The sequence below is a fragment of the Liolophura sinensis genome, chromosome 9 (assembly GCF_032854445.1).
Source record: "Liolophura sinensis isolate JHLJ2023 chromosome 9, CUHK_Ljap_v2, whole genome shotgun sequence".
NCBI classification, from domain to species: domain Eukaryota; kingdom Metazoa; phylum Mollusca; class Polyplacophora; order Chitonida; family Chitonidae; genus Liolophura; species Liolophura sinensis.
Window position 1 is genome coordinate 19,342,149 of NC_088303.1, and position 24,633 is coordinate 19,366,781.

General features: G+C 38.5%; 2 protein-coding genes across 2 annotated transcripts in view; both read left to right on the forward strand.

Moving 5' to 3' along the window:
* The first annotated feature begins 3,320 nt into the window (after nucleotides 1-3,320).
* Nucleotides 3,321-11,998, forward strand: LOC135475015 (NEDD4-binding protein 1-like). Its single transcript, XM_064754744.1, has 6 exons — nucleotides 3,321-3,637; nucleotides 5,252-6,876; nucleotides 7,722-7,958; nucleotides 9,529-9,636; nucleotides 10,676-10,795; nucleotides 11,465-11,998. Exons 1-6 carry the CDS (start codon nucleotides 3,449-3,451, stop codon nucleotides 11,781-11,783), a joined length of 2,598 nt encoding a protein of 865 aa, XP_064610814.1. The 5' UTR covers nucleotides 3,321-3,448; the 3' UTR covers nucleotides 11,784-11,998.
* A 6,282-nt stretch (nucleotides 11,999-18,280) lies between these two features.
* LOC135474864 (ATP-dependent DNA helicase Q4-like) overlaps nucleotides 18,281-24,633 on the forward strand; it is a 164,736-nt gene continuing 158,383 nt past the window's right edge. Inside the window, exons 1-6 of the mRNA XM_064754498.1 lie at nucleotides 18,281-18,416; nucleotides 19,709-19,806; nucleotides 22,617-22,650; nucleotides 23,031-23,080; nucleotides 23,420-23,584; nucleotides 23,798-24,538. Coding sequence (XP_064610568.1) covers nucleotides 19,723-19,806; nucleotides 22,617-22,650; nucleotides 23,031-23,080; nucleotides 23,420-23,584; nucleotides 23,798-24,538 — 1,074 coding nt within the window. The 5' untranslated portion in view covers nucleotides 18,281-18,416; nucleotides 19,709-19,722. The remainder of the gene's footprint in view (nucleotides 18,417-19,708; nucleotides 19,807-22,616; nucleotides 22,651-23,030; nucleotides 23,081-23,419; nucleotides 23,585-23,797; nucleotides 24,539-24,633) is intronic.

Here is a 24,633-nt window from a genome sequence, read left to right on the forward strand (position 1 = left end):
ATGGTATGGTATGTCGGTGTATGGTATGTCGGTGTATGGTATGTCGGTGTATGGTATGGTATGTCGGTGTATGGTATGGTATGTCGGTGTATGGTATGTCGGTGTATGGTATGGTATGTCGGTGTATGGTATGGTATGTCAGTGTATGGTATGTCGGTGTATGGTATGGTATGTCGGTGTATGGTAGGGTATGTCGGTGTATGGTATAGTATGGTATGTCGGTGTATGGTATGGTATGTCGGTTTATGGTATGGTATGTCGGTGTATGGTATGGTATGTCGGTGTATGGTATGTCGGTGTATGGTATGGTATGTCGGTGTATGGTATGGTATGGAATGTCTGGTGATGGAACTTCCTTAACTGCTAACCATGGATATTTTTGTTATCATGATAGTTTCACAGAATCATGTTGGTGCGTAGTTAAAGCGAGTCAGTATATTTAGATTCCATTTGGGCTCTGTGGGGATGCCCATGACGGCCCCACATACAAATGCCCCTCTGGGGCCATATTAGCCCCATATGAAAATGTCCAACCATGCATATTTGTGTGATACTCTCCAGCTTACACACAAGGTTTCCTGCAGGGTCCCATATTCAGCATGTCTAAGTAGGGATCAAAGTTCATGGCCTCCAGTTTATGGAGATCTCATATCGGAACCATAAGGGCCCCATGTTGAATGTTATCTGGGTTGGTGCATTTTTAAAGCAGATCAGCCTATTTTAATGTTTACCTTGTGGCATCACTAGGCTTATTTCACTGGATTCACTTTGCTGTTCTGACTTACAAGAGTGCTCGGAATAAACCATCACACTTTGGCAGTTACCTGATAAACCTCCTGATTTCACACTGCAGCCTTAAAGCAACCAAAGCTGGATAAAAACACGCAAACTCATTGGTCAGTTAGGGGCATCCGTGGTTTCATGCCGCAACACAATGACCCACGAGCCTCTTGCCAATGCAATTGCTCTGAGTTCGAGTCCAGCTCATGATGGCATCTTTAGTCATACATGGGAAGGTCTGCTAGCAACCTGCAGCGGATGGAGGTGGGTCCCCCCCCCCCCACCACCACCAGCCTCTTTCTTTTTTTTCTTTCCACTATAATGCTGGCTGCTGTCAGAATAAGGGAAATATTCTCGAGTGCAGAGTGAAATACCAATCAATAAATCATTGGTCAATTGTCAGATAGTCACAATGAATACAAAAAAAAAATCAAAATCTGCCTTGGCCAGAGAATTCACGAGACCCTAGTAACAGTAAGTTGTCAATGGCAGTCATGTTGGCATTTGTGTAGTTTAGCATTCACTGCAGAGTACCTGTCACCAACATGGTGTGCATATTACACCTGGGAAAGTTTGTGAGTAATCAGCTCATGAATGGTTCACCTTGGGAACCTTCCATCCATAAAAATCACTGCCATGATATCAGTGAAAATGCTTGAGCGCCTGTATGGCATTATAAACGCCCTAGCTCAGGGCCTTCAAGGCCAAGGTGGAGAATGAGCCAGCACGATGCAATGACTTGACAGCCTCTCACCAATGTGGTCATAGCGAGTTTAAGTCAAGCTGATGCAGGCTTTCTCTCCGGCTGTGTGTGGAAAGGTCTGTCAGAAACCTACGGGTGGCCATGGGTTTACCCCGGGCTCTGCTCAGTTTCCTCCCACCATAGTGAGGGCTGCTGCTGCATAAGTGAAATGTTCTTGTTACAGCTATAATACCAATGAAATAAATAAATAAATAAATATAACTCCAGTCAGATAAAGAAATTGTCTGACTGGAGATTAACGCATAATATGTAACGCTTCACATCAGCAATTAGGCCTATTCTGCTGTTTGCTGTAAGCGATCCCTTCACTGCATTCAACACTACAACTAATTACAGAATAGTCTTAACCGGCGAGTGTAGAGAAGTATTCCATCTGTGATCAATGTCTGCAAAAATTTAAACTCCACAAAGAAATTGGGCATGAAACGCGAGTGCAAAGAGGACCATACACACTGTTAGGAGTATGGACTGAGCCTGGATGAACTGGCAGATTCTGAAATCAAACACTACTGCCAGATGGGACAATAAAAACAGAGAGCATGAAAAAAACGAACAAAAAAAAAAAAAACGAATGATACATAACATGCCATTTTGCTTTTAAATAATGGGTACCTGTAAAACGCCCGGCAGAAGGACCTTGACATCATTTTATTGATGTCAAATGTTCCTTTCCCAGCTCATCATGATGACATCACACTGAAGACAGTACAACGTTACAATACAAACTAATACACTGTAACGGTGTAGATGTTAAAATACAGTCCATTCTTGATGTAACAATGGCTCGGGGTAATGCTTCACACTAGCGCAACCTCACAGGATTAAAAAGTATGACGCCTCCCCATTATGACATCACCCTAGGCAATGAGTTCTTGGTTATGAAAAGTTAACGGATCTTAACATTATGAATTAGAAAAACTATTCTAACGTATTTTCTTGGGGATAATATGGACATATAACATATCAATGTGAATGTAGTCCATCTAGATGGACTCAAAGTGGTATTTTCTGGTGTGGCATTTGCGCTATAGTTCCTTCCATCGTAATACTGACTGCTGTCGTGTAGGTGAAATACTGCTAAGTACAGTGTAAAACATCACTCAAATAAATAAATCAATCCACTGCGGTAGCAGGTATTAAGTTCTTTACAATTAGCTGAGTATAGGCAATGAGTTGAAATAAACTGACTATAGTCAGTACGCACATCCAAAATCTTCATAGCTGGGTCTTTCTGTTTTTCGACATCACATGTGATGGCGCCATATGCATATTATGCTTAAATGGTACCGATTGGGTAAACGTGTGCGCACAAAGGGATTGCAATATTAAGTTCTGTGTCATTATTTAAATCTACACTTAAAAATACCTACTGAAACACTAATACTTTTTTAAAAAATTAATAGTACACTTGAATTTACCACATACATGTATACACATCTAAAAAGCGAATAATCATCCAGGGCAACATGGAAGGGGGTCTTATGTTTTGACTAAAACAATCATGAACACTTTTGTGTAACAATTCAAAGTAACTCACTACTACTGAAAGGACATTGTCTTCATTTCCCTATAGAACACCCACGTCCACACCCTAGTGCAGCACGTCCATCAGTAATTAATTGACTGCGATACAATTGTTCACTAAGGAAGGCTACAGCTAGATTAGAAAACGAAAATAGGTCGTCCTTCTGGAGTTTTCGCCCCTCAAGGCCGAATATATCCCGGCGTTTTGATTGGTTGAGACATGTTTTGTTATTGAAACCCAGGTTGAGGTACATGGAGTGTTGAAACATTTTAGGAGCAATTTCGTCGATATTACATAATTAGCTTTCGTGGTGTAATATGTGAAAGCAGCATAAAACCTATGGACTTTCCTAGGATTACAAGCGATATCAAAGTATCAATATGAACAGAGCTGGGGATGATTTCGTAGTGGATGGCTCCCGTGTTGTCAATCTGCACAGAAACAAGGACAAAATCGAAAGGTTGTTCGATGTCACCGTTAAATTTGGAAATTTGGCCCGAGATGCCGAGAATCAAGAAAAACAGTGGGTAGGTCTTGCAGGTGAAAAGTCAGACAGGAAAAACGCAAAGGTATGTACCTGATTGTTGATCAACAACGTTTTAACTACTTGTTGTTGTTGTTGTAGGCGTTGGTGTTGTAACACAACTAGTAATACTTCCTTGAACTTTTAAATGCCCCATTGTAGCTTATGGACCGCAGTGTTCAGCTGTCTAGTATGGGCTAAGATATGAAAAATTTTTGATTGAAAATAAAAGAAATACTGTTCAGGTAGATAAAGACCAATGGTAATTATTTTGAGATTTCTGTGGCTATAGGTTTGGCAAAATTTTGTTTGCCCAAGCATGGGGGTGGAATAGAAGGAGGCACTTCTTAGCCTGGTAACAGTTCACTGATCCATTAATTGCAATGCTGGCCTATTGAGTTATGAAAAGGTTTCGTGCAGTCTTGTCCTGCTTTGATGTACACTGTGCGTTGCCGGCGATGAACTAGACTCGCCCAGAAAAGTAGTCCGAGTACACTGACCATTGGTTGAGAAATATTCGGGTACACCATATTCATGGCTGCTAAACCATAGTCAGAACTGAGCAAGTTTGTCTCTGTCGTTTGACACGGGTAGCGGCCCCACCACTCCATCTACCTCTAACTGCTCAAATCCGTATCGTAGCATCTCCCCTTCCATTTGCCGCGAAAATTTTTTCAATGAAGATCCAGTGAAGTATTGTTTCATGTGTAAAATTCCTCCAGCTTATGACCTACCGTCAAGTTTTTAAGACGGCCGCCATTTGCCTCGTAGTTAAACAGGTTAATGGGGACAGTTGAATTGTCAACAGCAGTCATAGTCCTGGACTCTGTAATTCATGGTTGACTTCTTGTAAGATACTGCAAAATTATTATACCATAAATAATCCAATTCCACAAAATTAAAAATTGCACTGCAAAAATAATGCACAAGACTGAGATTATCACTTTTAGAAAATAAAAAGTACAAAAATTTTTGATTTTGGATATGTTCCCAAAATTGTATTCACCTACTTTATATACATGGCGGCGGTTTTTAAAACACAATGGTACCACATGGCCTGGAGGCATTTTAAGCTGTAAAACAATTTACAGCTGTACAAGACTTGGTTAGGTTGTTACAGTGATATGAAAAAGACTGGGCTGTTAAACAATTTTTCATAATTTGAAATACTTTCCGATCCATTGAGAAAAACAAAGTTTCGTGTGAAGATAAATACAGTAACATATTAAGTTATTGACTGCTTAACTGATTTGGAGGTTGGAAGCATATTTTCAGAGAAGTTCAGTGTTAAGAAAATCCCCAAAAAAAAAGAAAAAAAAAAAATTAGAAAAAGATAGAAATCAGAATATTGCCTGACAGAGTATTGATATACTTTCCAATCAGCTTTCATAAAAAAAGATTACGCCAACAAAAATAGTAAAATGAAAAGTGTATACATACCATGTTATTTGAGGGCCGGAGGTGCAAGTCTCGAGTTTTTGGAAGTACTGCAAGAGCTACTTCTGCAGTATTTAGCTCTCAGCGTATGTGCACAAGAACTCAAGGCTATCTGGTGTGAATACACAGAGCAATTAAGTCTATAGGTGTACACATTGTGTAATGCCGTTCATATAAAGTAAGGACGCTGTCTCTCATAACCCTTGTTTCATAACTGTTTCAGGAATACATTGTTGCGTTGTGTCATCCAGAAGACTTAATTACGATGAGAATTCCTAAAACACTATTCGGTACTGGTGGTGGTCAGCTTGAGAAAGTGGAAGCGCAGACACGGGCAGCTATCAGCATGAAAGACAACAATGACATAATAATATCTGGTACAGATTTAGCAGTGACACTGGCCATGTCTGCTATTGAAGACTTGATTATGAGATCTAGTGATGCAGACCAGGCTGATTCCGCTCCTTTTGCGGAGGCCGATTCTGATAAGGCAAAGAAAGAAAAGAGGTTTTCTTCTGATGCAGCACTACGACTAGACAGTAGGTTTGAACGTGCGTTGTCACAACACAGCGATGGTTTGTGTACCTCCAAGGATTACGAACACGCCTCTGGTGCTTTGAAGAGAGTTATGCTGCAGTGCTTAGAATACAGCCAGTCAGGGCAGGATGACAGTGGATTGTCAGCCAGTATGGTTTCTGACACAGTTATGAATGATGTTGAAATCATTGACACTGACCTGGGTGTTGCAAGTACGAGGAGAGGCGGTAACTCAGAAGCAGTTCCTAATATCTTGGATCCTGCATCAAGACAAACTTCAGCTTTTGTGACAAATTTAGGACACCAAGTCAATGAAATAAAGCTGGAATCTAAACCAAATGACACCAAGCAGCGGGCAAATTCTACTGCTGCAGGGAGTTCTTTTAATTTACGAGACTTTGCGAGGCAGTGTGGGTATGCAGATGATGATATTGAAACTGTGTTGAGGAGTGCACCAGCATCGATCACACCTAAAGAATTTTTAACACGACTTTATGAAAACAAAGCTCTTCAGCGAAGCAAAGAGCCTGATAGTTTGCTATTTTCAGAATCTGTTGGTCATACAAGTGATGATAGACAGATCAGTAAGTCAAATATCATCAAGAGTAAAAGTGACAGTGTATACGAGGACAGACAAAGGTCATCCTCGGAAGTTTTACTGAGTAAGGAAGTTGTGGTTGGCTCTCCCGCAATTTCTGACTTCAGCTACTGGCATCGGCTTGCCAGAGACTTCCAGGAGGAAGATGACTGTACGAACATTGATGAATTCAAACAGAGAAATGCAGAGAGACAGAAAATCATCAAATCTGTTATGCAGCAAAGGGACCAGCAATCTGTTGAAAGCAGAACAGTATCTGGTGCAACAACGCAAGTGCCAAGAACACAAGCGCCAACTCAGCGAAAAGGGAAGAAACAGAAGAAAAATAAACTCAAAGGCTCTATTGCCATAAGCCCATCCCCAAATGCAAACATTGGGGCACAGTGTGAGGGAAATGATAGCCCTAAATACATTATTGATCTGACCACTGAGGAAATGGAAGTTACTGATGAAGGTGGGGCAGTAGGAGCTGGAAGCAGGCAGCGGGCACAAGTGTCCGAAGTGTCTAACGAGACTTGTCTGATGGAGGTATGGCAGCCGGATGACCCTTCAAAGTTCAATCAATATGCCCCGAAGGGTGGGCAGAATGACCAGTTGTCCTACAGCAGCAATTCTGAAGAAAACTCCTCTGGTCACTATAGAGGAAAGCACTCTATGCCAGTTCAGCCTCAACTTCGACATATTGTTATAGATGGCAGCAATGTAGCAATGTGGTAAGTACATACAGGTTCCGAAAATATGACCAGTGTGTGATGTTGTAACAGGCTTTTGGCACCGTGAAAATAATAGTGTGGCATTAAAACTTTTTTGAAACCCAGACAATTCTTTGATTTTAGATTACATCTGGGCTAGAATGCTCTGGGTCTATCCATTAATTAATATGGATTTTTCTCAAACTTCTGAGGACACTACAGAGTACTTTGACATGGCTTAAACGGATACAGAATCAATGCTGATTGGCTGACAGTGGAGATAGGATTTCCTGGGTTAAACTTGCAGCATTGGTCACACTTGAATAAATGTACCACACCTGAAATTCAGCCTAGGCAAGGCATAGCCTGGGCTTGCTTATCTCTATCACCAGCCAATCAGATTTGATTCTGTATCCCTTCAACCTATAATAAACAATGCATTTGTCAGAATGAACTGATTTGAAATGATTCGTGTAAATATCCTGTCTAGTTTCTGCCTGTAACAGTAAGTTGTAAAGAATATAGAATAAGTTACTTTCCAGTTATTGAAAGTAGTGATTGTAAGTTTCATGAAATTTGAATGATAAGCCCAAATATGCGAGCATTGAATTGGTTTATTCCTGTTTACAATTTAAATAGTTTTTATGGTATTCAAGCCTCGCTGTGTCTTGGTGTACAATGTAGTTATTGTTTAAATATAGATCTACATTTTTCTGAACAATAGGAAATAGATTATGGTCAGTCCATGGAGCTGGGCATAACAACATTAAAAAGATAAAACAAAATATTATATAGCATAGTGCAAATGCCACTTTAATTTTTGAAAGAGATTCTGAAATTTATAAAACATATTTCTCTTTCCACAGCCATGGAAATGGGAAATTCTTCTCTTGTGCTGGTATTCAGATTTGTGTAGACTTCTTTGTAAGACGGGGACATACTAAGATAACTGCGTTTGTACCTCAGTGGAGGCAGAGAATGCCAACGTTTAAGAACCCAATGAAGCAGCAGGAGCTGTTAGAAAAGCTCAAGGACCAGGGCTATCTTGTATTTACACCTTCTCGTAATCTGAATGGTAAAAGGATGACCTGCTATGATGACAGGTAGGTTAAAGTAACAGACTTGATCACATCTGCACTCCTTTAGTATGAGTCATACCCATCACAATATTAATGATCCTTAGTTCAGAAAAGGGAATTGGTGATGGTGAAATGGTTGAGGAGTTAGACTTGGGTTGGACAGGGATTTTATAGGTTCTACTTTTATTGTTCGTAGGGTCTAATTTGCCAAAGGTTGGTGGTTTTAACTGGGCACTTTGTTTTCCTCTTCCTAACTTCCATTGTCTTTGTACATGTATAAGTGAAAAATTCATGAGTTAAAAAACATAAAATCAGTAAAGCATAGCTTGCCATGTTTAAATCGCATACATGTAGATAACGCACAGCAAAAGGGAGTTATCCTCTGTGTGAGAACGAGGGCAGGCCTAGACACCTGACCACTTCATTGGCATAATGGTAAGAGTGTCAACCTTTGAGTCAAGAGACCTGGGTTCCATGATATCAAAGACTTAAAAAAGAAAAAGTGATATTTGGTGCTTCGCGATGAGAGGTTACAGTAAGGAAACAGGACTTGTTGACCTGGTGGCTTAGTAATTTGGCTGAGTAGGGTGTCATTTCTGGTGTTTTTGGCATGATGCTTCAGTAGCTGCTTGGACAAAAAGACACAATACATTTACAAACATCTGATGACTGAAAAATTGTTAAACACGACGTAAAATGTCAGACATACATACCGGTACATATATTCCTAGGCAGCTTATGTTAATGTGTCTAGGATTGTGCTCTTATTGTTTCAGGCCAGTTCCTTTCCAAGGGCATGTGTATGAGTGTGCATAGAGTGTAGTGCCTGTCTTCTTTATTTGTCTGGGAGTTATATATTTTACTCAAGATGCTAATGCGCCTATTGATTCCTTAAGCTAGAAAGCATAGGATGGACAGTAACAGCATAACATGTTGTCACATGCATTTTGACACCAAGAGTTGCACCTGTGCTGGCATCTAAACCCATTTGGACTCTTTAAAATAAATAGTGAATATGTTATGGTCATAACATGTCTGGTTCAAAATGTCAGATGTAATGGAAAAAGTACATTTCAGTTATTCAAAAAAAAAAAAAAAAAATCAGTCTCATCAGTCTGAAACATGCCTGTCCTGTTTCCTTTACGTTCTGAAAAACTGCCACAACTGTAAGCTTTTGTAGATAGCGGAAGCTAAATCCCCCATTTCATTAGCCACATGGGACTGTCTAAATGACCTCAAATTTCGCCCACAAAAGTGCATTTTTAGAGGCTAATAAATATCACAAATTATTTTTGTTGATGAAATTTAGAATTTTCCTGTAGAATATCATCCCATATTCCAAGCAAACCTCAAAACACCTTTCTAAAATCAATAGAACTTGCAGAATGAGGAAAAATGGGCAAGTTAGTCATGGACAAAATTTATGGTCATCAAGGGTATAGATGATGTGGAGGGCAGCTATGTACATGTATATGTTTTCGGTTTTAGCATGTACTTAGTGTAGCTCACATTTGCTTTTAGTGTGAAAGGTTCATATAATTAATATAACTGTACAATACAAACAGAGAATTGATTGTGTATTTCTCGTTGTCAGGTTCGTGTTGCAATTGGCAGAAACGACAGATGGTGTCATCGTGTCAAATGACAATTACAGGGATCTCATGGATGAACAGCCAGGATGGAAAAAGATGATACATGAAAGGTGAGTTCAGGTACACTGGATGTTCAGTTCTGCTGATGCCGAAGCATTATGGTATTCTGATATATATACAGCAAACATTGTTCAACATGTTCGGTTAGAATTTTTTGATATTACTATGACAGTGTTTAATGTGTTGAAGGTTGAATTACAATTATAGGCTGATGCCTAGTGTCCCTGTTGTAGTGGTTAATGCATCCACTGTTAGCCTTATCATTTCCAGCATATTATAATCTGATGGTTAATGCCATTATGATAGTGGTTAAAGAGACATAGCGCCGATGGCTGTGTGCTGTTATTTTGGACGTCATCTACATAAAGTTGAGACTTCTATATGTCTGCTGACATGTATCTTGCTTTGAGTGAACAATCGAATGTTCAGTTTTATCCTGGGTTTCCCTTTGACCATCAACTCACTCATGTGGCCGTATTTAAAAACTGACTTTTTGGACTAACTCCCCTTGTCTAGACAATGAAAGACGTTCAGAGAACTTTGAAATGTCAGACACGGTTTTGGCGTACCACGTAACTCCTGTTCTGGAGTACAGGTCATTGCAAATTACAAATACGGAGTTAATACATTATCGATAGAAAGGAAAATCATATTTGGTTTACTAGGCTTTTAATTCACTTTGTCTGTCATAATGTTTACATGTGCGATCCATGAGCGAATATTGCATTGTGGAAATCTTTGCGCTGCCTCATTTGCATGTAATCTTGATGGGCGGACAGATTAGAGCAGGGACATACTTCATTTTATAGTTCTCTTAATTGACATTTTTTGGAAAAAGGCCCTGAAACTTACTTAGGAGTGAAAGGCAACCCGTATTTATATTTAGCTGAGCAAACTCAGAAATTCTATTTTCCTCTTTGGGTTATGTGTCCTTGACTTCCCTAACGTATCAGCTGTTGTCGTTTTCAGCATGTAGTAGGCTGATGCATTTTGTGTACAGCATGATTGTCAATTTTAGATATCAGTAGGGAAGAACACAATTTCGACAGGAATTGTATGTGTAACATTTTCTTCTGCGTTACTTCACAGGTTGCTAATGTTTTCCTTTGTTGGGGACATATTCATGCCACCTGATGATCCCTTGGGAAGAGATGGGCCAACTCTTGATGAATTTCTGAGCAAATCTCCCCAGCCTTCGTGCAAAAAGACGTAAGCATTGCTATCTTGTTGTTAGCGCAGCACAATGACCTAGCAGGCTTTCACCAGTGTGATCGCTCTGAGTTCAAGTCCAGCTCAATTCGTGGTTGGAAGGCCTGTCAGTTTTTTTGCTATCTGTTTGCACTCTTTATCTGCATGATACAAAGTGGTTGCATTTCCAGTGATTTGAAAAAAAAAATGTTTGTTGCGGGTAAATATGGCCGAGTTGATAAATTCGGGAAATGTGAGAATTTGTTTCTTCGAGAAACGAACGTTGCTGAACACAAACCACTGCACTGCTCCGATTTACTAAAATTAGGTTCAGTATTGTAGGTTTGCTCTTGCCGGAGTCAGAAGAAAATTCATTTCAGCTGCTAAGCTGCAGCACATTCATAATCTCACCATGAATGTAGGTCCTGAAAATCTAACAGTGGCATTGTTTAAGACCTAATAATTTGTAGCTGATAGTCACAGATCCATTTCACCTGCAGTTAAAACCACTAGTCAGTGTGGTTCAGTACTGCTAAGTATGGCAGTGGATTGTTATATCAGTTGACCCAAATGTGACTAATATCTTTTAATCGCGCAAATGCGCGTGCCCAATAACCAAACCTCTCTGAAGCCCATGTCTTCTAGTTTTTTTCAGCATGTTCTTAACTCTGTCTAATAATGTCATTTCAGTCGAGCTCTGTCCCCTCAAGCTTTTGCGCCTCATCGAGCGAGCAGGCCTAATTTCAGGAATCCACATAGTCAGTTTCAGGGAAACAGCATTGCATATCCTGGGCAACAACAACAACAACCTCGGCAGTTGTGGAATCCCAGGCGTAGTAAGTCCGCCTCAGGGCGTTCACAGGAAGAGACAGATCACCTGGCAACTCTGCTGAGGAATCTGTTCCCAAACAAAGACCAAGAGGAGAAGATCCTTCAGGTTTTACAGAATCACCGAGCAGAGAAGGATGTTAACAAACTGTCCAACTACATCATGAACATCTGCACATAGCTCCTGTGATACAGTACTCATTCTTTTTAGTCATCTGTTTATTCATTTCAGTTGCTCTTCATGTCAGTGTGGCACCACACTCATACCTGTGGCTTGAATGAAATGGTTTTTATTTCTATTTTACTTTGAACATTTTGTGTTTGTGTGGATATCTCTTGGTGTGACTAGTACAATTTACTGACAATCACAGTTTTCAGTGCTTTTAATATCAAAGTTTTGTTGGTTACGTTTACATGCTGTTCACTCACAAATCACTCATTGCATATCAGTGTATGAAAGCAGGATTTTACGAACAATTAAATGATGAAAATGCAGCTTTTGATAATATGTTTCTGTGTGATCAACAAGTAGCATTTTTCTAAGCATAGAAGAAAAGAAGATTGTTTCCTGAACACTTCTGAGTTGTCAACAGGAATGATAAGATGTGCATAATTTTTAGCTCATTGGTCGCACAATGACGTATGTAAAATTAACTTCAGAACCACCACAAATTTCAAAAGCAAGTGCCTGTGGAAAAGATATATTCAGTACTGAGTGAACATTTTTAATAATAATATGAATTATTTAGGCACGTGGTTTGGTGAAAACCAATGTTTGCGATATTAGTTTGACTCGAGTTTTACCAGTGCTCATGTGGAATTCAGTAACATCAAAGTAAGCTCTGAGCTATCTGGTGTGTTTATATAGAAAACATTAACAGTAGATCAGTAATAAATGGTTGTGTTTATGTTTGTACTCATACATATTTTGTGCACGACTACCTGTTAGGCCAGCGTTCAAAAAATTTTTGTTGAGGTTAACATTGAGAGAAAAGTAAAAGAAAAGAAATTCTATCAATAGCCCAATAAAAACTGCTCCGTCTTGGAGGATCTGTTGGAGTACACCCATTGAACATAGGTATATTGTTAATGATGGCCTTAGGTCAGGTTTTTGGTGCATATTTCCTACTACCAAATTACATGTTCACTGGTATAATTGGCTTTGTGTCAGCTTTATGGAAGAATTATAAGTTATAAATTCCTCCATTGAAGTTGAACTTGTATGTGATTGTATCAGACTAGCATGACCTAACTCTTCGTCTTAAGACCAGCAGTCTGTTGCCAATTGTGCAGGTTTTTCGTTTTGTTAAGTTACTTTTTTATTATTTTCAGTACCTTTATTGCAGACTTCATGTTGTAATTCTTCATCCTTTTTACATGTTTGCAAGGGGTTTATTGAAGGATATTATGAGGGCATTAGTCTGTGTAGACTGACAGAATCATACTTCTTGTGAAGCTCTGAAATTGACCAACCCAACCAATGTAGTTTTGTCTTAAAAATTAAAAGAAAAATGTGTATAAATTGCGCTGAAAGTTGCTCTTTCATATGCGAAAAGGTTGAGGAATTAGGGTGTGTCTGTTGTATGATATAATGGATACATTGTCAGTGTGCACCAGACTTAATGTACATGAAGGACATCATGGGTATTTGTAAGCTGTGAATGAGACTATTGCCTCTCAAAGTTTCTTGATTGAATGCCATGTTAGGAAATGCCATTGGTTATATTATGATGTCCTACATTCTGAGAATTTTCTTGGATGTTCTACATTACAGCAAGTATTACATGAAGTATTATGTGTCACTGCTCTGTTGTTGTTGCTCTTTAATTTTTAAACAATTATCTCTGTTTTTTGTGTGTATATCTTGCCGATATCTGCAACATGTGAAACTTCAACAGGTAGCCATTTTTGATGCATGTCAGAGTTTTATTAATTTTTTTTTTTTTTTTTTGTGTTTGCATGCTAAACATAAATCTGTACACATATTTTCTTAAGGTCTATAAGTGCAAATGATACGTATAGCCTAAATACTAATAATCTTTGTTCTTAGTCACAGAGAGCTTATCTCATATTCTTGCACGTCCGAAATGGTGGAAGGTTTTATTTCATATTTATTTGAGATGCTTATTTGCTTGACTCTGTAAGGTCATTTAGATGTTCCCATATTGAACAGGTTGTGCCATCTGTATATACATTTACTGGACATAAAAACATAGTTTAACATTGAACATGTCTGTGACCTTTTATTTACTAGCTCCTATGTGCTGAGAACTTTTAACTGAAGGAAGTCACCCCCACTTCATTAAAAGTTTTTTTTTTTTTTTTACTTGGTCTTTTAATAATTGTCACCAACGTGGTTTGATGCTGGAAGTGCTACATTTTGGGGGGGGGGGGGGGGGGGGGCAGTCATTATCTTACCACTGGTTGTTTGCTAATTTGATTTGTATGCGCAATCCATTCATATTCATTAATAATCCAGCATCATAGTGTTTTATGTCCTATGGTTACGTTTTTATCATTGGGGCATAGGAGAGACAGGGAAAATAGAAGAAAAAGGCTAAATGGGATTGTAAATTCTGGCTAAATCTATGTGTGGAGGTGGAAATCCTTGCAGGCTTTACTGTCATAAGGTGTTAAAAAGCAGGCCTGAAAGATTCAGTACTAAAATTACCTGCATGTATGGTGTTTCTTTTTGTCTGGCTGTGACTCTGAGTGGGTTGAGACATCACATGGCCAAGGGCTTTGGTTCCCTGGGCTTGTCTGAGTTACCTCCCCCAATAAACCTGACACCTGTTGGGTAAGGGGAACACTCAGTTAAAATAATCAAATAATTAACTAAACTTTATGGGAATATAAAATTGTTTTTGTAAATAATTTGTACATTATGTATCACATAAATTTATGACTTCTTGTTATCTTCAAAATATTTATCTTGATGGGCACTTTATACAGTGTTTTAAGGTATTGGTTATGAACATCTATGCATAACCATACGTTGTAAGATGTTCACTTACACAGTGTATACAGCCTTAGATATGTGTCATTAGAGATGAAAATCTCTTTGATTAATCTCATTGTTTTTGGATAACTCCCTTCCTAAACCTGATGTGAGGATTTTGAAGACCAAAGAAAGATGGGAAAAAAAAGAGATGAAATCTGTTATCAGAATTAAACAGAGAATGATTTCAGCGTCGATGTTTGCAGTGTGGTAGCACATCTGTGATTTTGGTGCACCGCTATTTCTGTGTGAGTGGGCAATCTTGCTTTATAAGATTTGTTAAACAGGTCAGGTGCATCATAAGCTAACCTTATTAAACTGAATGTGAAAAGTGATTGATTTTTGTAGTACAACAATGTCAAGAATATTGATCATAAATAAAAACCTTATATATGTACAAGAAAGAATACATATATTAACTGATCAGGTTAGGCATTATTAAAGATAATATTTTTTTTCCGTTAGTATTTGTTCAAGACAAACTATGGTAGTTCTGTAGTAAAGTTTTTGATTGCAACTATAAGATAAAGAATTTGCGTATTGCGAATATATTTGTTGCAGATTAAATTCTCAAATGAAAACACGAGCGAAACAGCACAGTTGTTTTCTGTGAATGCATGTACATGTAAACTTTGCTGTTATTTTAATTCATTCATTATCTTGTGTGAAAACCTTCATTGATATGCTCTGAAGTTAGTGTGTATTAGTCTGATTTAGATTTTAATTACTTTAAAAAGGCACAAATTAATATTTGTTTGTTTTTGATTGAGCAGTGAAGTTTTAAGCAGTTTTTATTACTGTCCTAGAGTGTTCCATAAAGGTAGCTCATACAAATGGGGATCCTGGATGCCATGATAACATAACAGAAACACTCAATTTCCAACCATGTGTAATGCTGTTCATTTCATGCTCTGATGAACTATGATTTAACATCTGAGCTGTCAAGAAATCATGAAATCATCATTTCAGTAGCTGTTGAATACTATCTGTTGACTGACAATAAAAAATTACTTATAATTCTGAGTATATGTGTGCATGTTTTTATACCATATAGTTTCAGCTCTAAATGAACAGCTGTAAATGAGCAGCTCTTTATCTTTGATGGGTTGGTCACATTTTTAACATCTTATCTTTTAACCTGGGCCTCCTGACTTTTAACATGAATTATTCATTTAACAAGGGGGGCCTCCGTGGCTCAGTCGGTTAGCGCGCTAGCGCAGCGCAGTGACCCAGAAGCCTCTCACCAATGCGGTCGCTGTGAGTTCAAGACCAGCTCATGCTGGCTTCCTCTCCGGCCGTACGTGGGAAGGTCTGCCAGCAACCTGCGGATGGTCGTGGGTTTCCGCCGGGCTCTGCCCGGTTTCCACCCACCATAATGCTGGCCGCCGTCGTATAAGTGAAATATTCTTGAGTACGGCGTAAAACACCAATCAAAAAAAAAAAAAAAAAAAAAAAAAAATCATTTAACAAGGGCATGAGTGCAATAAGAAATTCAATCAAGTATGTTGGATGTCACTGCTGTTGCGAATTTGCACTTATTATATGCATAATATATGTATGGTCGAGGAACAGTGATTTCTACCAACCTCAGCTGAGTTTTCTCCACCCTGATCATTGACCTGTAAGTGTAATAATCTTGAGCTTGGGGTTAAGTGTCAATACAATCAATCAAAAACAGTTGCATATGGATGTTCAAAGGTAAACTCATTTGGTGTGCCAGTTTTAGTTGCATGCCCTTATACTAGTTCTTTGCTGTATTAAAACCGTACACTTATCATTTCTTTGAGTATTCAAAATTAGATAGTTTTTAATTTAAATTCATTTTCAGAAACTGGAAATGTCCAAAAAAAAAAAACATGGCTGATATTCACATACAGATCTTTGAAATCAGTTACTGTAGATTTCTCATTTTTCAGGACATATTCTAACTATGATACAACCGTGTGTATTGCATAATTTCAAAATAAGACCGTGGATATCCATGTATTTGCCATTCTACTTGCAGCAACATGCTAACTCGCTCAAACACAACGTCAAAGACATGGAAGTTAATACAAAACTCTGCTTTATGGCCTCAAGCTCAAAACCATGTGCTGACATTCACAATTTACACATGCTGTGTACATTGCTCTATTGTCTTAAATACTATAATTTCTGTTCATTGTCAGCCTTACTGAATATCGTCCAATGTTGTTCATTCCCCTAAGCCTTCCCATCTCACCCTAATTCTTCTACGTTTTAGGACAGATTGTAGTAGTGCTTAAAACAGAGACTTAGAATTACAGTTTTTGGGGAAAAGTAAAAATATGAATATGTTGTCCAGGAGATGGACTAAGCATTTGAAAAAAAGAAAGTAAATATTTCTGCTACAGTTACATTGGCCCGAACATCCGGCCTAAGGATGGCTTATACCTGGGACTAATACAATATAACTGTTACATTAATCACAGCTTATACACGGAGTCGCCGCCATCCTCAGCCCGGACGACGTGTGCACCCGAGTATGACATATTGTGTCTGTATTCTGCTACCCCATCGGCAAAGCTCGCTGCATACGCAATACTTAGTATCCAAATCCACTTAATACAAGACATTTATTAACTTTTTGCAACATTCAAACTGGCCTTTATTCAATATTTCCTTGGAAAATCTCAGTCAAATTTGAAAATAAAGCCTGCTTTGAGCTACTCACAGCGTGATGCCGTCTACCCAACTGACCTAAATTGGTACGTCAATCAAGTTGACGTCTATTAAGAATCTGACATGATGTAAAAATATATCACAAGCATATCATAAGTATTTCAATCTATAGAACAGTTCTGCACGCAAAGATGGACAACCATGCTTTGAAAGCTAAGTGTTCAGTGAGGTTGAAGTATGAAGTGCCAAATGCGTTTAAAATGACAAGAAATTGACGTTGTGACTGAGTTTTAGTTTTTTTTTTCCTCATCTGAACGTCAACCAAATGTGCACATGCGCTGCGCGCTACAACGATTACAGCTGCACAAGTTTTATGAAGACAGCTTGACATTTGTGAGTTGGGCACGAAAGCGAGAATTACCACTCATATACACCACGGAACTGGATTAAAATCGTCGAGAAGCCATAGGCGATTGCAATTCACTTGACTTTTGCAGATGACACGTAAGGGTTTTCTTGTATTTTCGTTCCGCCGACGGCTCCGTTCCCATATACATGTTTTACTATGGATAGCTCTTAGGTTGTACACTAGACATTATCCAATATTAAAAGTTCACCGTCGATTTCTTGGCTACAATTACTACAATTACATATATATTCATCTAAAAAGACCAGACCAGGTGTCTCTAAAATATGGAGAATTAGGGCATCTTTCATCTTGTCGACTGCTCGCCTCTGCCGCGCGCTAGTCCGACTACAGAGACTGTCGGTGGAGGAATATTTGGATACGCCAGATTCATGACTGCTCAGCCTCTAACGTCGGTGGTCTCGATAAGAGGACTGCTGTACAAGTCGCAAAGTGCAGAGTACAAATCCAGGACCAAGACTTTACGGTAATGCGTGAGATAATCAGGAGCCGTAAACGCAACTGTTACATCACGTCTGACAACAGAAAACTCGCTGGATTTTCTCTACAGGATGGGGATTCCTAGGAACCTCGTTTTCATTGGTGACGTAGATGGGGAATCCCCAAAGTGGCGGGAAATTTCCTTCGGTTGTGGAAGAAGGCGTTTGGTATTTTGTGTGTATTGAATGCTGGCCTGCTATGCAGAAAGCTTTGTTCTCGTGACCTTATATAGTATTTGTTGCATTCTCTGGGCCCAGAGTAGTTTCACCGTAAGTTATGAGGAAATCTTTGCTGTTTTATTTTTTTAGCTCAATACTGGGAACTACTTCAACAACAACAAATTAATTTATTTATTTGATAGGTGTTTTACGCCGTACTCAAGAATATTTCGCTTATACGACGGCGGCCAACATTAGGGTGGGAGGAAAGCGGCCAGAGCTCGGTGAAAACCCACGACTATCCGCAGGCTGCTGGAAGACCTTCCCACGTACGGCCGGAGAGGAAGCCAGTCAAAGATGGATTTGAACTCACAGCGACCGCATTGGTGAGAGGCTCCTGGGTCATTCCGCTGTGCTAGCGCGCTAACCAACTGAGCCATGGAGTGGAGCCTCAACAAATTATTGTCATGCACTACACAACACACGACCTAATCCAAAACATGCCTCATGATGTCACTTTCATCGTTCATGGACTTGCTCTCGCAATGCCTTGTGGTGTGGTTTGTATTTGGGTTAAAGCAATTTGAGGTTAAAATAAAAAATGATTTTGACTCGGGGTAAAATTAAGTGCTATGACTACCAGTAACAATCATGTGACAGATGAGTAACTTCTTTGACCATCTAGTCTAGAAACTCTAGCAGTCTTCGAGCAACCTTTGGATGGTCATGGGATTCCCCTGGGCCCTGCCCGGTTTCCTCCCACCATAATGCTGGTAATCGTCGTACAAGTAAAATATTTTTGAATATGGCATAAAACAATAAAGAAATAAATAAATAAAATTCATAATCATTGTTACAATGGCTGTCATAATTTTAAAATCCATCGGATTCTAAAATAGCACCATAAGAGTGTGTGTGGGTGAGGTACGGTTTCATGAACATGTGGTTTTGTCACATATGGGTAACCTGTTAAGGGCCTCCTGATGTCAGATATCTGCAAATTTGTTTTTCGACCATATCTTGCTATTATAGTATTATACTATACTAATAAAGAGCTCAGAACAAACCTTATAAAACAGTGAGTATGTGCAACATACATATAAAAGCATCATTAATTTTGATTAATTATCTTCTGAGACCATGGCATGGAGTAAAACGTATACCATGCATACTTGCTGGCTTATTTGGCTAACAGTCTATCGGCCCTTCACTGGTGAGGTTATGGCTATCCATTTATGGTTTGTCTGATACCTTGTGAACGATTGGTTTCTCTGATCAATTAAATAAGTAAGTTTAACTGTACAGACGTGAATAGAACTCAAGGAAACACCATTGTGCTATTAATGTGGGTATCAACATGTTAAACCAGAAAATAGTATTTATATACGTGTTTTCTATTCCAGCTGCTATTAATATAATGGATGAAGCATATGAACTAAAGAAGGAGTTGAAGAAATGGGAGGCTCAATTTGTACAGGAGCAGAACAGAAAACCCAAAAAGGTACAGTGTGCAAACTGAATTTCCTGCCTGTTGTATGTCAGTTTATTTTGCCCAAGTTGTGTGCAGTCTGTGTGCAGCTACATTTTGAATGGGATACTTAGGCTTATACTTTGTGAGGATAAAAACTGTGAACATGAAAAAGTCAGATTCTGTAATATAGCCCAATGGATCATTGTATGCGGATCAACAGTCTTGCAGTAGCTTGTACAAAGATGTCACTGCCTCGATGTCACGACATATTTGGGGACTTAAGATGATGGTTAGAAGGAAAGTAAAGAAATGTACACTTGGTAAAACTGTCAGGAAATTAACTTCTTCAATGCTGGGGTTCATAGAAATCATTTGGACGAGCTGGTATTTGATCGGTCAATTGAGTAAAAAACTCAATAACTGATTATATTTGTTCAGTTTGAGGTTGTTTTTTGAAAGAAATATTCAAAATTTTACATGAACTCAATTTGAACATATCCAAAGTTCCATGACGCAACCTGTTCACTTTATGAGTTATCTCCCTTTTACAGAAATCTTGATGACCCTCTACGGTGATTAGATTTAAGAAGGCAATTTTTGGAAGCGGATGGGCATCTGAAATCAAACATGACACATAGTAAACTTCTTTGGTCTCTGCCAAATCTGTCGTCACAAATAATTTGACCTACTTCGTCTTCTGATCGTTTTGTTTTTGACATTATCGTAGCTCGAGTGACTGTATGTGAGTGCACGCGGTCTGACTGGTTTCCTCTCTCTGACGTGAGGTGGCACTAATATCTTTAGCTCCTTTCAAGGCAAGCACGTAGTTTGCGTACTGGTTTTGTTTTTGGGAGTCTGAAGTTTGATAAATGGCTTCTAGCAGAGAAATTAAAACCTTCTTTGCCAGATATAAATTAACATTTACCAGCGACATTGATTCTCTATAAAAGTGGGTGTTTTTTTCAAAGAGTGAACATGGAGAATTTTGCCCGATAGGACTTCAGCTGTTCAGGCCATTGAGATCCAGCTGTATTTGTCGTGGAAAAAGTGACCTTTCATTGACGCATAAAGTAGTAGTGTGTTTTATCTCTGTATATATGTAGCCTCTCTATTTAAAGATCATTGTAGCTAATATGCCATGGGGTAAACCATTATGTGTCAGACTCTTACTTTTCTTGTTACCGGTGGCTGATTTTCGCAATAAATTTCATGTGATTAGTCAATAAGTCAAATCAGGCTTTGTTTTAAACTGCTTTGTTGATTGAAATCTTTGTTTATTTTTACAAGTAAAGATAATATTTCAAGAGATGTAAATAGTGCACAGAGCGTTCATCTGGATCATCTGGATACTACTGTACATCTAAGGTGTTGCATGATTTTTGTTTTTCTCAAATATTTTTTTTTTCTTCTTTCTATCATTTTTGACATGTCCTTTTGCAGACTGTGAGTGACAATGACATACTCCATCAGCCATTAATGCATGACCATTCTGTCTTCATTCATGACTGTTGAAATTTTTTTTTAAGTGATGTGAAGACCAATTGCACATGTGATTGCAATTGCACACAGTCGGTCAGACTTATGCTATAGGTTGTATTCTTTCTGAACAGGTTTTTACACCTCACTGGACCTGTACCCTGAAGTACATGTAACAGTAACTGCAATGTGCGCTGATTATCAGATATCAATATCAACTAAGAGGCAAGCCTGGGCTCATACATAGGCAGTAATAATTACTTTAATCAATGACGTATAGTAATATACAAAAATATTCAAGTTTAGTATCTCAAATGGGCAGTTGAAACAAAAAAAAAACAACTCAATTTCAGTTGAAAGAAAAACTCAATTTTGCCTAGAAAGTGTTGGTCGGTATGTGGAAAAATGACTTCTGTGAACCCCTGCAGTGGAACAGTCAACAGCTGCATTCAATAAATCATCTACAAATTGTGGAGGTTATTTTATTCTGATTACATGGGAAGTTTACAGCCAGTGTTTTGGGCAGTCATTTCATCCTAAAGTATGACTAACATTCAGAAAATTCATTAAACAAGGGTTGCAAGCTCCTGCTTTGAAATACTGTACAATCAAAGTAACTGAACATTGTGTGAAATCTGCATTTTTGACATAAGAGACTGAACAGCACAATGTACAGCGCCTACACAGTACTGAACTAATGGAAGTGCTTGAGAAATCCTCTGACAGAAAAATGATATGTTATATGACACTGTAGTAGGATACTTTGTTTCCTTATAAAGCAGTCATATCCCTTGCTGCAATCAAATTCTTCCACACTTGTAATCTCACAATGTCAAGCTGTCACAGAAAGCGGTGTCATTGCTTCCTGATGCCAAAGGATGCCAAACAGTGTCAGTATTTATTTATTTGATTGGTGTTTTACGCCATACTCAAGAATATTTTACTTATACGACCAGGATTATGGTGGGAGGAAAAAGGACAGAGTCTGGGGGAAACCCACGGCCATCCGCAGGTTGCTGAGAGACCTTTCCACGTATGGCCGGAGAGAAAAGCAGCATTAGCTGAGATGTCAGTACCCAAGACAGGTGATGTGTGTCACCAGTTACCCATCACAGTCAAAGCAATGTTATCCACTGTCAGTTTACATCAACAAATACTGATGAAATTAGATGTAGAAGTGAAATGAAATAAAAAATGAATTATGAAAAACTGTGGATTAAACCTGCCTTGCATATTGAATTAACCATTTAATAAAGGATTCATGCCCATTGAACTATACATGTACTTGTAGAAATTTAAGTACCAGTCCGTACAAATGTATTTTTCTGTATTTTGGTAAATCTGAGATATCTTTGTCTATACAGAGTGACATAAATGCTGCCCCTGATCATATACAAGGTGAGTGCATCTAGACTAAATATTTTCACATTTTATTTGTTACAAAGATCTAAACAAGGAGTATATAAAATACTCTCAGACATTATGCTACCATGTTGACATGGGTTTATTGTTATCTACACATTGAGTTATACAAAGAAATTAAAATATTTAAGACTTTTTTCTCACATACTTATACAACCAGGTTGACTAGCATTTATTGTTAAAGTTCTTTTCTTATATCTGTTAGATTTATACTTTCATAAAATTAGTTTCTGCTGTTTGCCTGCTGTGTTTAATGACTTTTTTTCTTCAGAATTTGAAACTCTCAATTTGTTGTTCACCAGCTGAATTAATTTGCAGTACTCGGTTAATTGGTGAATTTTCTTCTTCATTTCCAGCTGCTTATGAACAATACAACGAGCTGAAGAGAAAGATAAGAAATGGAGAGGTTTGTAAAATCAAGTAGCAAGTTATCATGTTTGTCACAGTGTCAGTGGTAATATTTTTCCTTCATATTTGAACAGTACTGTGGCAATTTTGGGTAAGCAATCCATATCTGAATGATGTATGTGTTCAAAGAATTTATGGTTAATCTTTATCTTTCTTATTACCATATAACAGCAAAAAGAAATATCTAATTAGTTCACTATTTAGTTATCTGCCCTTTAAATTTTTGGCTCAATTTACAACTTAACTATTGGTAGCATGGTTGATTTCCTCTGTCACTGGTATTGTCATGATTGTGTAAGTAAAATTCCTCTTATTTTTACTGTGTGAAACTTTTCAGAATAATGTCAGTGACAGTTTTGAGGCGTGGTCAGAGAGTTTGAATAAATCACACAGCAAAGTCACCCCTTCAAGAAAAGAAGAAAAGAAGCCATCATCAGCAAAGTACCTGGAGAAGCTTGGAGCCAAATTGTTCCAGAATGCCAAATCAATTCCCCCAAAACAGGTAAGATCTCTATGGTGATATTTCATCACCTCGTCGTCTACTTGCCACTGCCTCTTGTAGTGCCCGTATGTGTGTGGATACGAATTACAATATATCACCAAAGTCAGATATCAAATTTGAAGTCACTTTCATCTATCAGACAATTCTAATCATACTGTTAATGCCAGGAAGTCAAGTTTGTTGATGCTGTTAATGTATCAATTATTGTTGCAGGTTCAGTTGTCTAAGAAAACATGTATGACTGCTGGTGGCAAAAATCTTTTGCACACTAAGTGGGAGAACTCGTGTGAAAATGCTGTGCACTCAGAAGGCTTACCTGCCACATCTACGCAGGCTGGAGTGTTTGGAAAGGCTCTGATGCTGTCTCACAGGATAATTGACAAACATTCTGTCAATATTCCAGAAGGACCTCTTATTCCTGAACCGTTCAGGAAACGGGAAAGGTCATCAGTCTTGGGAAAGAAATTCTTGCAGGTGAAATCAGGTGATACATCTGGTGATGACTTCATGGAGCTTAGTGATTCATCATTAACAAGCGAAATTAAAGAATCAACATCTTTGCAAAAAACTAACAGTGGAAAAATATGTACTGATAATTCTATGATTTTGGAGAAAAGTACTGTAGAGATTAAATCCAGACAGTCCCTGCTTCATACAAAATCTACTCATACAGTTGCTAAGTCAGTTCCTTTCGCTTTAACTGAATCTGGACAAATTCCGGAACTGTCTTTAAACCCTGATCCTTTTCACTATAATGATGATTTGGAGGCTGAAAGGGAATTGTCAGGTAGTAGAACGGGCTCCGGTGAGAAGGAGAAAGATGCTTTAGCTGTCAGAAAGAAAGCGCCTGCTGTAAAACGCCCGATCATAGAAGATGATTCTGACGAGGAGAGTCAACCATGCAAGAAGAGTAAAGCTTCTGATCAAAGATCCCCGAAAGACACCAAACCAGAGGTAATTGTGTTGTGCAGATCTGTAGGTGCAGATCCGCCTGATGTTTTTGAAAACACCCCTATGGAGAAAGTGGTAAGATCCATATCCATGTTATC